The sequence below is a fragment of the Asparagus officinalis genome, chromosome 4, assembly GCF_001876935.1.
Source record: "Asparagus officinalis chromosome 4, Aspof.V1, whole genome shotgun sequence".
NCBI lineage: Eukaryota > Viridiplantae > Streptophyta > Magnoliopsida > Asparagales > Asparagaceae > Asparagus > Asparagus officinalis.
Genome location: NC_033797.1, coordinates 38374591 through 38388490, shown reverse-complemented (window position 1 = coordinate 38388490; position 13900 = coordinate 38374591). Strand labels below are relative to the sequence as shown.

The window sequence follows — 13900 nt, the reverse complement described above, 5'->3', positions numbered from 1 at the left end:
CAACCTACTTTGTTGAGCAGTATATGAGCGAAAGTTTTTTCTTTTGGAATGGGGAAGTTCAGCATTTATGTCTTGATGATGACCATCGTTGTCGCTGTTCAGTAATATTGCTCATATTTCCCTTCTGCATCTTGTCACCACGGTTTTCTTATTACGTAAACGGCGAAACTTTTCACTTTATTTGACAGAAGAAAATCGTGGGCGTTGGTCTCCTAATAAAGACCTCAAGTATCTAACTCGAAATGATCAATAACAGTAGAAACCGAAATAATCATGGTAAAAGATGCAACAACAAGGTGATTCACAAATTTAATCCCAAATTTCGATCCTATCATAAGATCATTATAAGAATCGACCCACTTTCTGGTCACGTCAGCTTCGTGACCAGAAAGTGGATCGTTTTAAAAAAAATTACGGTCCTTATTAGTCGAGGACGTCCCCAGCCCCCCATTCGCGTTTAGGCCACTAAACAAGTCGGGGTTCGCAACCCCAACTAATTTTGTCGGGGTTTCCAACCCCAACCGTTTGACAGAGCCCGCGACACCCCCACACAAAAATGATCGGGGTTGCCAACCCCGACCATTTAACGAAGACCTTCCAGCCCACACTTTACTGGAAAATCTCATCTCCTGCTAACACATATCAATCTACAAGTTTAACACCAACTCTCTTGCTACACATTTATCAATTCATAATCAATTTCAAACACAAATAAACACATATCTTTATATAATTATTAAATTTATAACAAATATTTAACAAGAACGTAGCATTTAATTCACTTACTAAAAATCCAACCATAATCAAGTCACAGTAGCATTTCAGACATAAATATCATAGCATTTCAAACATAAACATCGTATGAAGTATATCGAAATTTAACAAATATTTAGAAATCTCTTTCCTCTCGCTCTCCCTCTCCCTCTCGCTCTGCTTCTTCTTCCTCTTCCCCTTCCCCGTTCACCTTCAACATGAGCTTGGATGATCTCAACGTCCGGTTGTGCGTGAACTTGTGAGCGTATGACATCCTCGTCGACTTGAACCTGGAGTGAACATCTGACTTGAGCTTGTTGTGAGCCTCCAGCTTCATCATGTGCACGACTTGAGCCCGCTCTCGTGTATCCTCGGACCAGTCGACACTCGTACCCTATGAGTCGTTCCTCGTGTCCATCATGATTCGCATGATGCGTCCTTCTAAGAGCAGACTAAACCTTTCCTATGATGCGAACAAATGCGTTCCTCACCCCTGGCTCGGTAGTCGATCTCAATGCATCATGTGCAATAGAAGCAACCTGATCAAGTTCTTGTACCTATAAGATAAAAAACGAAAGAGGATTATTAGAAAGTAGATGATAATAAAATAATAATCATAAAATAATTATATATTTTGCCTATACACTTACTAATTCTCTCTCAATTGGATCTCTCAGTATGTACTCCTTAGGTGTTTTGTTCTCCCAAAATATCCATCAGTGAGTAGTCCCCTAATACCATTGTAAGTACACATCTAGTTCTGATGCGTCAGCCCTCTCCATCACTATAGCATCCTCCCTCAACTCCTAATTCTCAATGTAAGCATGACGAATTATCTCTCAAAATTGATGATGTGCTCCTTTTTGAGGATTTTGCTCTATTCTTTCTACATGATCTGGAATATGTTGTTTTAATCCAAATTGTCGAAGCACATTGTTAGGCACGTGCATTTTGACAATCTCAAAATATATAATTTGTACCCGAGCATGCCCTATATTATCATCATCTCTGTAAAAAAATCTAGTAGTGAAGCTAAAACCAAGTCATAGGGCATGCACTTGACCTATAAAGAACATCATGTAAATTTACATATCAGTAACAAATGATGTATTGATTGATATATTTAGATATTATGATTTTATACATGTTCATCCTCCATTTGATCAAGCTCGTTCCTGTTGAAGTTTTTGTGGCTCTTTGGGGAGGTTTGCCAATATCTGAAAACATTCCATCTATTTGATATACAAAAATTTAGTATAGATTGAAATAAATATATATAATTACATGTAATCATATCTATTACAAACTAATATACATGCATCCTAACAGAATCTGGCCATCGAGAGCACAGGTCTGCCTCAAATCTGGTGTTCCCAAATGTCATCACTCCCATGACCATATTTGTAACAAAGTAAGACAACCTTTGAATTCTTTATTTTGCACAAGTGCCACCTTTGTCATCTCCTTATAGAGATAAGCTAACATTGCACTCCCCCAGGATCACTCTTCACACTCCTCAAGATCCTCAAGAAGTGGCAACCATCTAACATACACTAAATCTTTAGTGGAATCCAGAAATAGAACGGTACCAATCATATAGAGTAGATATGCACGGGCATAGCTCTTGACGATCTCATCAATTGCATCGATCAGTACATTCATATAATTATTTCATAACCACTCGAGCTTGATCTTACCACCCTTCATATTAGGAGCTTGACCCAGTAATCGTTCACACACTCCTATCCAATTGAAGTCATCGGTACCCGTAACAGACAACATCTCCATCCACTTTGAGGCCAAGTAAAACCCCCTACATCCTACAGAGTAATAGTCGACTCTCCTTGACGCATTTGAAATGTATTTGTCTCAAGCCTCCATCGGTAAATCAATGCCGACAGGTGAGGCCAATCGAGTCTTACCCATTTTATTTGTGAACATTCAAAAAAGCTTTCTTGACGAACATTATATTGGACCTGTGGATCCGTCAAATCCCAACTTGAATGCGCACGAGTATGATCAACAATAGTAATACTTGGGGCTTGCATATAGTAAACAGTGTAAATGTTCAATAGTAATAAGAACATTGAAAATTTGAAATGATTAAAAATAATAAAAATGTAATTTACCTCCCCAGAGTCTATCTTCAAGGATCGGTGTTGATCTTGGTCATATAGGACGTAATATGTCAATGGACCCACCTCCATACTGTAAAAATCTACACATATAAAGATAAAATGTGCCAGTATTATGACGTATGATAAATTAGAATTAGAAGTAAATTACAAAATTTATATATACGCATTGACTTACAAAGGAAGTAGAATAAAATTATAAATTAAATAAATTATACTCATTAATTGCTATCTATTTGGATTGTTAGGACAATGACCCAGTTGTCTGCAATATCCACACCTATTTTTCTTTAGAGCTCCTTCTCATTCTTCATCCATCGTATCTTTTATGCGTATTGATTGCGGACGTCTGACTTGTCTCTTATATTCAGGAGGTAACACATGCGGCCTATTATAGGGTGGCCAGTAACAACTATCTACACAATATGATGGAAACACTGCTTGTATGAATCTCTATAGTGGCTTGATTAATACCACTCAGAAGTGTATGTGTAATACGAAGTATTTGTACCCCCAATTTGCTTGGACGTAACCGCTATAACATGTGAACATGCCAATATTTATAATTATGGTATGTTATAAGTGCATGCGCATTGTGTCCCTCGTAAATTGACGATGTAATTATGACTGTGTTTGTTTGTAACCTATCATTTATCTATAGAAAATCTAACAAACTTTGTTGATCTCACCTGTATGACGCGAGACACTATAATTTTTTTATTTTTTGGTGAAAAATACGTCACGCACTTTGCTCCATCCTCTCGCCGCTTGACAAAATAGTGATTGAGTCTATAAAATGTCCTCGCAACCAACGCCTGTATGGGCATTGCTCAAGCCCTATTAAGTACACCATTAAAGCTTTCAGAACAATTAGTTGCCATCATGCAAAACTGATTCTCTCCGTCTTTACTTAGTGCCCACCGGTCGACATATTCACTTCCCAAACTACTCTCAATCTAGTCATGTGCAGCTTAAAATGTTACCTTGATTTGATCACGTATCCGATCATACACACATGTTTCGGGTGTACAACCCGCTTGTCAAAGAAGGCTTTGTAAATATTTCTGATCAAAACTCTTTTTAAAATTAGCTTTAATGTGTCTTAAGCAATAGAGGTGATGGTGATGAGAGCCAACTCTCATGTACAATTTTTAGGAATACATTTCATCCTATCGAATATAAAAGTAATTTCCTAGGAGGCAACACATTAAAAATATATAATTGAATGCAGGAAAAAAAACACTCCCAATTTTCACTATTCTTGATCTCCACAACTGCGAAGGCCAAAAAAAATAAGCCACCATATGCATCTACTCCTGTAGCAACAAGCAATACACCCTTATATTTACCATATAAGTGTGTGTCATCAATGCTAAGAACCGGCCGACAAAATTTAAATTTCTCGATCGAATGACCAAATACCCAAAATACAGAGGTAACTTGATGAACTTCCGGATTGATGTCTTTGGTTATGAGTTTGTATTCATCCAGGATTTCTTCTTTTGATCACATCAAGATATTGAGCAAGTGTCGCATAAGACTTCTCCCAATCACCAAATATTTATGTCATCGCAATTCTCCTTGCATTCCATACTTTACTATATGATATTTTAATGAGCTTCGTATCTAGCACTCTCTCAATTATATTACCGGGAGTTAGTTCAAGCTTCTTCTTTAATTTTGGGATAATCAACCGCGCTATGTAGAGACAGATACACCACTGTGATCTTGCTCTATTATCGGATTGCTACATGTGTGAACACCGCAATATTCTGTGATTCTAAAATGTCCATTATGTTTCTTTCCAGCAAATGCATATAACTTCCAAGGACATGTGTAATCAGCTTCATTTCCCTCGGCCTGACCTTTCCTTTGTGTATTCATAAAACAAATTGCATCATAACTTGTGTGATTGTTTTTAACTTGCTTGAATTTGACATTCTTTTTTATTGAGTAATCACGAATAGCATCAACCAATTGGTCCTTAGTCTTGAATAAATCTCCAATTCTGAAAGGGAAGTCATCATCTCTTCTATAAGTTAAACTTTGGCCCATGCACATATCTTGTACTGTGGAAGAACGAATCCACTCATCATCGTCAAACTCGTCGGGGGGTGGTTCTTCGTGCTTAACATATTCATTATTAACATAAGCCTCATCAGGCCAATCTGGATTCTCTGCAATATCTTCAGTCACAAATTGCATGCTATCAATGTTGCGCGCCGTGCTAAAGCGTGCTTGACAACCAAACGAGTCGATGAGCGATGAGAGAAGAAAACCAAAACCAAACACGAGTGCAATTCACAAAATAACGACCAAAATCACACACAAACACAGGAATTTACGTGGTTCGGCAATTGCCTACGTTCACGGGGAGAGGATGGGGAGATTTCACTATATGGAGGAGAAATACAATGGGTTACAACTCACAAAATCACTCAAATATAACCCTAACCAAAGCTCTCAACTCCCTCACAATATCCCCCTCTCAAAGTGCTCAAAACAATGCTAATTCTCTCCTTTTCTCTCCTTAAGAAACCCTAAAAAACGTGGTTCTATTTATAACAAAACACAATCCCAAATAGATTAGGATTCTAAAAACGAGTCTGTCATACCCAGGTGTGGCACACACCACACCTATGACAAACAGGATAGATTCTGTCACACCAGGGTGTGACAGACACCACACCCATGGCAGACAGGGCAGATTCTGCCACACCTATGGCAGACACCACACCAGGGTGTGGTGGAGTCTGTTTTGCTTATTCTTCACGTTTTTCTCAATTCCTTCGCCGTTTTCACAATTCTCCACATCGGCGAAGTGTTCTCAACATTGAGCCGACACCAACATGAGTACCAATGCGTCGTCTCTCCAAACTCGGCTGCACCAATGTGGTTGCCTATGTACCCCCTCTCCCAAGGGATCAAGCCGCCCGTAGTTCATCCAAATGGCCGTCAACGACCTCAACAATCACGAATATGTAATAAGTTTCGACAATGATCAAACTTGTTACTCGGAACCACTTTAGTGAGCATATCCGTCGGATTATCCTTCGTGTGGACTTTCACAATCTCCACATCGCCATCTTTAAGAACATCCCGAACGAAGTGATAATGAACGTCAATGTGCTTCGTCCTCGCATGAAAAACCTGATTCTTCGCCAAATAGATAGCACTCATGCTATCACAATGAATGGTGACGGACCGCTGCGATATACCAAGTTCATCCAAAAGTCCTCGAAGCCAAATAGCCTCCTTCACAGCCTCTGTAACCGCCATATACTCTGCCTCCATCGTAGACAAAGCCACCGTAGACTGTAAGGTGCATCTCTAACACACCGACGCACGGGTCAAAGTAAACACATACCCCATAGTAGACTGACGCTTATCCAAATCCCCGGCATAATCCGAATCCACATATCCAATGCACAACTACCCACCTGTAGTGTCCCGCTCATAAATCAAACCAACATTGAGCGTACCTCGAATGTACCTCAAAATCCATCTCACGGCGTCCCAATGACTCACTCCTGGATCGTGCATGTATCTCGAAACCATGCTTACCGCCTGTGACAAATCCGGCCTCGTACATACCATCGCATACATCAAGCTCCTAACCGCACTCGCATATGGAGTCTTCGACATCAACTCTCGATCTTCAACTGACTTCGGTGAAAGACCAGCTGAAAGCTTCAAATGGGCTCCCAATGGTATACTAACTGGCTTTGTATCCATGGTGACATGAAATCGCTGTAGTACCTTCTTCAAATAAGCTACATGTGTCAAACAAATTCTGCCCTTCTTCTTGTCTCTACCGATCTCCATTCCCAAAATGTGTTTGGCCTCACCCAAGTCCTTCATCTCAAACTCATTTGAAAGCTGAACTTTCAACTCATCTATAGCCGACCTGGAAGTAGAGGCAACCAACATGTCATCGATATAAAGTAACAAATAGATGTACGAACCTCCTCTCAACTTGCGAAAATACACGCAAGGATCAAACTGGCTCCGAGTGTACGGATGACCAAGCATAAAACCATCAAATCGCTTATACCATTGTCGAGGAGACTGCTTCAAACCGTATAACGATTTCTTTAACCTGCAAACCAACTTATCTTTCCCTGCAGCTCAGAATCTCAATGGCTGAGTCATATATATTTCTTCATCAAGATCACCATGAAGAAATGCCGTCTTCACAACCAACTAATCTAACTCTAATCCATACTGTGCCACCAAAGCTAGCAAAATCCGAATCGAAGAATGCTTCACCACCGGAGAGAAAACCTCATTATAGTCAATATCTTCCTCCTGTGCATAGCCCTTCGCAACCAACCTAGCTTTGAACCTCAATGGAGTGCCCTCAATGCCCTCCTTCTTCGTGTACACCCACTTGCACCCAATCGCCTTCCGCCCTTTTGGAAGCTCAACAAGCTCCCATGTATCGTTCTTATAAAGAGACTCCATCTCCTCCTGCATAGCTACCTGCCATGAATCAGCCTCCGAACTCTGCTCGGCCTCTCTGAAAGTAGTAGGTATCATCTCATCGATACTCTCCACCGGAAGTGCATATGCAACTGTGTCGGCATACCGTGCTGGCACCCGTATGTCTCTCCTCTGTCTCCGAACCGCAATAGAATCCTGAACCTGAGCCGCCGGTCCCTGATCCTGCACATGAGTACCCGTATCCTCCGCATCACCGTCGTGCTCGCCTGACATCACCTCAGTCAACACTATAATGGATACTACACCATCTGGACACTGTGGAGCTGCATCAATCTCCACTATCTGCGATATCTCCTTTGTCGGGTCGCTCTCCACCTGATGAGAGTTGGTAAGCTTCAAGATAGAAGCCTCATCGAATGTGACGTTCCTACTCAGCACAATCTTCTTATCAACTGGATCCCAAAGCTTGTATCCCTTGACACCACGCTTGAATCCTACAAATATGGCCTTCCTAGCTCAAAGTTCCAACTTATCAGTTCTAACATGATAATATGCAGGGCAACCAAATACCTTAAGCTGGTCATAGTCATGTGTTGTCTCTCCCGACCACATCTCCATAGAGGTATTTCCCTCAATCACAGATGAAGGTAGCTTATTAATGAGGTGGCTCGCATATGAAAGTGCCTCAGTCCAAAAGATCTTCTCCAAACCACTATGCGCTAATAAACATCGAATCTTCTCCAGTAAAGACCGATTTAACCTCTCTGCCACCCCATTTTACTGTGGTGTATGACTAACTGTGAAGTGCCTCTCTATGCCTTCGTCTCGACATAGTTGCTGAAAGGGGTTTGAAGTATACTCGCCGCCATTGTCGGATCGTAACGTCTTGATCTTTCTCCCAGTCTGTAGTTCTAATCTCTTCTTCCACTCCACAAATAAATCTAGGACTTTATTCTTATGCTTCATGGTGTACACCCAACAACGCCTAGAATAGTCATCAACAAACGTGACGAACCAATGTCGACCACCAAGTGATGCAGTCTTAGTGGGACCCCAAACATCTGTGTGTACGTAGTCCAAGATGCCCCTCGTCTTATGAATGGTCATCCCGAACTTCACCTTCGTCTTCTTGCCAAGAACACAGTGCTCATAGAATTCTACTTTACCACTCTTGGCTCCCTTCAATAGCCCCTGCTTGCACAAAGCCTGCAGTGACTTCTCTCCTGTGTGCCTTAACCTGTAATGCCAAAGCCTACTCATGTCCGCCTCTGAAGTAGCCGAAGCAACCTGGCCAATCTCGGTGCTCCCCTTCAGATAGTATAAATTTCGACTGCGGACTCCCTTCATCACCACCAAAGATCCCTTAGTAACCTTCGCTACAGCATCCTCAAATGTCACTCTGAATTCCTTAGCCTCCAAAGCTCCAACTGAGATAAGATTCTTCTTTAGTTGAGGAACGAATCTCACCTCCTTCAACTCACGGACTACTCCATCATGCATATGAATCCTTATAGTACCTATCCCACAAATGTCACAGGATTGATCATTTCCCATGACAATAACACCCCCGTCGAGTCTCTCAAACGATGAAAACCAATCTCGCCTAGGAGTCACATGATAAGTAACGCTAGAATCAAGCATCCAATCCGATGCATCCAAATGGTTCACCTCCGGAGTAATCAAAAGAGAAAAGCTCGAATCATCGGAATCATCGCCTTTCGCGACATTCACCTTATTAGCCTTCGGGCCCTTATTCTTGCTATTCTTCTTTTCTTTGACCTTTGGGCAGTCTCTCTTCCAATGTCCCTGCTCCTTGCAGAATACACATTGGTTCTTTTCAAGCTGGTGACAACCTCTTGACTTTGACCTCCCTCTATTTCCACCTTTCTGATATGAGCTTCTACCTCTCGTCGACAAGGCCTCTCCTGAAGTACTAGCGCGGGAAGTCTCCTTATCCTTCCTCCTCAAATCGTAGTTCGTCAATGCGTTAGTCACTTCACTATAAGTGATAGAAGATCTCCCGTTCAGCAACGTAAGCACGAAGGTATCATACTCCTCATCCGGTAAGGAGACCAAAAGAATAATAGCCTTGTACTCATCCGTGATCTTCTCATCCACGTTCGTCAAGTCCGACAACAACTTAGTGTAGTTGTTCACATGAGCCGCAAGCGAGGTGCCTCGGGACATCTAGAATCTGAATAACCTACGCAGCAAATACAACATGTTCTCAACACTCTTCGTAAGATGAATAACCTACGCAGCAAATACAACATGTTCTCAACACTCTTCGTAAGATACTTATTATTGAGAATTTCTCACATCTTCATCGCAGACGTCACCCTAATTACATCATATTTCAGCTTCTATTCCAAACAGGACCTGATCACCCCACAATCGTTCCTATTCATCTTTTTCCATACCGCCTCTTCATATTTAGGTGGCCTCACATCGATCACGATGGTCTCCTCCAAATTTTGAGCATTGAGCGCATCCTGTACGTCGCTCATCCACAAACCAAAATTGATTTTGCCGTCATATTTCACTACACTAATCTTAGTGTTCTGAAAACCCACTTGAACTGTACCCGTCATCTTGCTGCTTTTACCATCTTCTTCACCCATAATCAAAAAGTCTAAATTGCAAAGAAAGATTCAAACTTTATAGAATTTAGAAGTTACCCAACTGAACCCTAGATTGGATTCCAAATAGAACTCCTAACCACACGAGGAAAGCGAGATCTTCAACGGCAACTTCAAACCCTAACTCCACCAAAGCCTAGAACTCTAAGAACCAAGCTTCCAACTGAATCTTCCTCCACCTAATCCAAAACCCTAGATCTGAAATCTGAGCTCTGATACCACTTGTTGCGCGCCGTGCGGAAGCGTGCTCGACAACCAAACGAGTCGGTGAGCGATGAGAGAAGAAAACCAAAACCAAACGCAAGTGCAATTCACAAAATAACGACCAAAATCACACACAAACACAGGAATTTACGTGGTTCGGCAATTGCCTACGTCCACGGGGAGAGGATGGAGAGATTTCACTATATGAAGGAGAAATACAATGGGTTACAACTCACAAAATCACTCAAATATAACCCTAACCAAAGCTCTCAACTCCCTCACAATACCCCCCTCTCAAAGTGCTCAAAACAATGTTAATGCTCTCCTTTTCTCTCCTTAAGAAACCCTAAAAAAACGTGGTTCTATTTATAACAAAACACAATCCCAAATAGATTAGGATTCTAAAAACGAGTCTGCCACACCCAGGTGTGGCACACATCACACTCATGGCAAACAGGACAGATTCTGCCACACCAGGGTGTGACAGACACCACACCCATGACAGACAGGACAGATTCTGCCACACCCATGGCAGACACCACACCAGGGTGTGGTGGAGTCTGTTTTGCTTATTCTTCACGTTTTTCTCAATTCCTTCGCCGTTTTCACAATCAATTGGTGCACTATCTTGCTCTTCACCTTCAGAGTCGTTGCTTCTTTCATCCTCTTCAATTGTTGCCCCTCTTAACGACCTCATATTTTCATTAGGGACTTCATTGTTCATGACATTTGACGTTCCCCTGAATAAATGTATACTTAGATATTGAAATTGAGTCTGCTCCATTTCACTCAAAGAAGAAAGAAAATCATTAGGCTCAACTCCCAAATCTAATATGCGTGAGAATTCTCCTGGATGTTTGAATATTTGGCACGAACTATATGGTAAATTTTCAATAAACAATTCTACTGTTGGTTGTGACTTGCTCAAATTAAACATAATATTCATATGATGATCGTTTGAGATCTCAAATGCGGACGTTCTATCAAACGTTATAGGCCAATTGCATATTATTTTTACTCGGTACTCTCGTGGGTTAATTTCCGTAACTCGGTGTAAGTCTTTAATCAAGTCACAGTAACTATATGATTCTGATATCATTAACAGCGTCGTTACCCTTCCGACGTACATATACATATTATTAATTCCATAATTAATTTTCCTAACATAAGAGTAAGTAATAAAAATCATATTGTTCATGTTTCCGTCGAAAGTCGTTTTCATCGTGGAATCCATTAATACTTCAGTCGTTTACAATGAATTACAATGAAAATAAGAAAATTATAACTTTCTAGAAAATAACACAAAAATCATTTATCGACTTCTGCTTTTGTAGGATCTTCGCCTGTGCCGGGGGTGCGTTAGCCCGTGGACCACCGAATCACAGATTCTGGTTGAATCGTAGAGGTTTTAGGGATTCTTCCTTCGTTTAGAAGCAAGAATAGTTTCAGTGAATATCTTATCAACGTAAAATGAACACTCTTCTCAAGATCAAGTCGAAGCTTAGATCTCAAGGAATCACCAAAAGCCTTTTTAAAGTTTGTGAGGAATGAAGACTCTCTTTCTCTTGCTCAAATTCATCAAAAGCTCAAGTCTTTCTGTTCTATTTGCTCTCTGTGCTCCGAACTCGGAATGAGGTGATCCAAGATGCGTTGGAAAGCTCACGAAGAGCTCTACAACCTCTCATAGGCTCACATTTCTGAGACAGTTGTAACTGTCTCGTATTCCGAGACAGTTGCAACTGTCTCGTACTTCCGAGACAGTTTGTGCTGTCTCGGGTATTTTGGCTCTAACTCCCTCTTCCGTTCCGATCTCGGAATGAGGTGATCCAAGATGCGTTAGAAAGATGACGAAGAGATCTACAACTTTTGTATTTTGAGCTTCTTCAGATTTGAATCGCATCATAGCTAAAATATGTGAGACATATTATAGTTTCTGAGACAGTTGCATGTGTCTCGGAAACTTATGTGATGTCTGCATTGTTGTTTTGCTTCTAACTCACTCGTCCGATCTCGGAATGAGGTGATCTAAGATGCGTTGGAAAGCTCGCGAAGAGCTCTACAACCTCCTAGACACTCATGAAGTGGGCGAGACACACATGGTACTTCGCCCTTTTGTGGGCGAAGCACAACTCCCGGTTGAATTGTTCCTTTATCGTTTAGCGTGTTTCACAGACTCGTACGCTTCGTCGACTTACTTCATGTGATTTTTAACTTCTCTACAGTATCAGATAATCTCTTTTGACTCAGATAATCCTCCTTGACTCGGATAATAACATTCATCATCTTTTCTTCATCTCGAGCTATGTGCGAGAACCTATAGGCAATTTTTTATGCCTACAGTTCAACCTATGCAAAGGAAGATTATATCGTTTAAATGCAAAAAAAAATTAAAATAAAATTTATTAGGGCATTGAATAAGAGAGGAAAACCCAAGATGTGAATAATCTTATAATTTTGATCAAAAACCCTAAACCCCAAAATGAAAATCCTAATCCCTAGAAATGAACATTCTATGCCCTAGAAATTTAATTTCAATTATAACAATCAACACACAAAGCATTCGAACCACCACAAAGATAGTGATTGATAATAAATTTTAAACCCTAGAAATTGGATTTTGATAGAAAACCCTAAATTTTTACATGTTAAAAGAGGAAAAAATGAAGAGAAATTACCCTAGAGATCTTAAGCAAACTTTCACAACGAATTTCGACCACAAAATGAGGTTGGGAGAAGCGGGTAAGCGGCTTGAGATGTTGAGACCGGAGTTGAAGAGGGAGAAAATTCAGGATTTTGGGAAAGGGGTTCGGTCCGTATATATAAGAGGGACGTGACCCACCACAAATAGTCAGGGTTGGCAACCCCAACTATTTCATGACTTAACCTCTTCCCGGTTTTCGAGTTGGGTAGTCTCTGCTAAATAGTCGGGCTTTGCAACCTCGACTATTTCATTAGTTGATGCGACTCTCTGCTAAATAGCCGAGGTTGGGAACCCCGACCATTTCAACTTAGCGCTTCGAAATAGTCAGGGTTTCCAACCTCAACCATTTTGTGCAATGACAAAATTAGTCGGGTTTGCCTAACCACGAATAGGGGTCTGGAGACGTAGTTAGGACCACGATACCCACTTTCTAGCTACGAAGCTGACGTGACCAGAAAGTGGATCGATTCTTGTAATAAACTGAGGATAATGTCAAATTTTGGGATTAAATTTGTAAATGGGTTTATTTCAAAAATTTCTAATCGCAGTCGATAACTTTCATACAGCATGAGTTATGACGGTCCTTTAGCGCAACACATCTTACATAATTAGCCATTAAATAGTGATGACTGGATACAAGCAGCGAGGTGGGAACTAAAACATACATGGGGAGGGACCATTATTGAAGTCCCCTTCCTTTCGTTTCCCTTCACCTCAAACCTACTCGAAACTGATGAATAGACATGTACATATGGTTAAAAGATGTTTAAGAAAAAAAGGGAAAAAGAAAAAACAATTAAGAATTTAGGTATCTTATTGTCGCCCTCTCAATTTGTTAGCAACATATAGTAGGTGACTAATGTTAGTAGATGGGTACTTCTGCAGAAGCTTCAGGTTAGATGTGAAATCCCCTGCCAGCAACCGTCTTCGAACAAGGATCAGCATTGCACAGCACACTCTAAGCAGTGTTTCCTAAAAAGATATGAAGTTAAAATGATGTGATTTACTTGGAAAATGTGAGCAAT

At 40.8% G+C, this 13900-nt stretch overlaps 1 protein-coding gene across 1 annotated transcript in view; it reads right to left on the bottom strand.

Moving 5' to 3' along the window:
• LOC109837220 (TBC1 domain family member 13-like) overlaps positions 13465-13900 on the bottom strand; it is a 7555-nt gene continuing 7119 nt past the window's right edge. Inside the window, exon 9 of the mRNA XM_020405371.1 lies at positions 13465-13849. Coding sequence (XP_020260960.1) covers positions 13689-13849 — 161 coding nt within the window. The 3' untranslated portion in view covers positions 13465-13688. The remainder of the gene's footprint in view (positions 13850-13900) is intronic.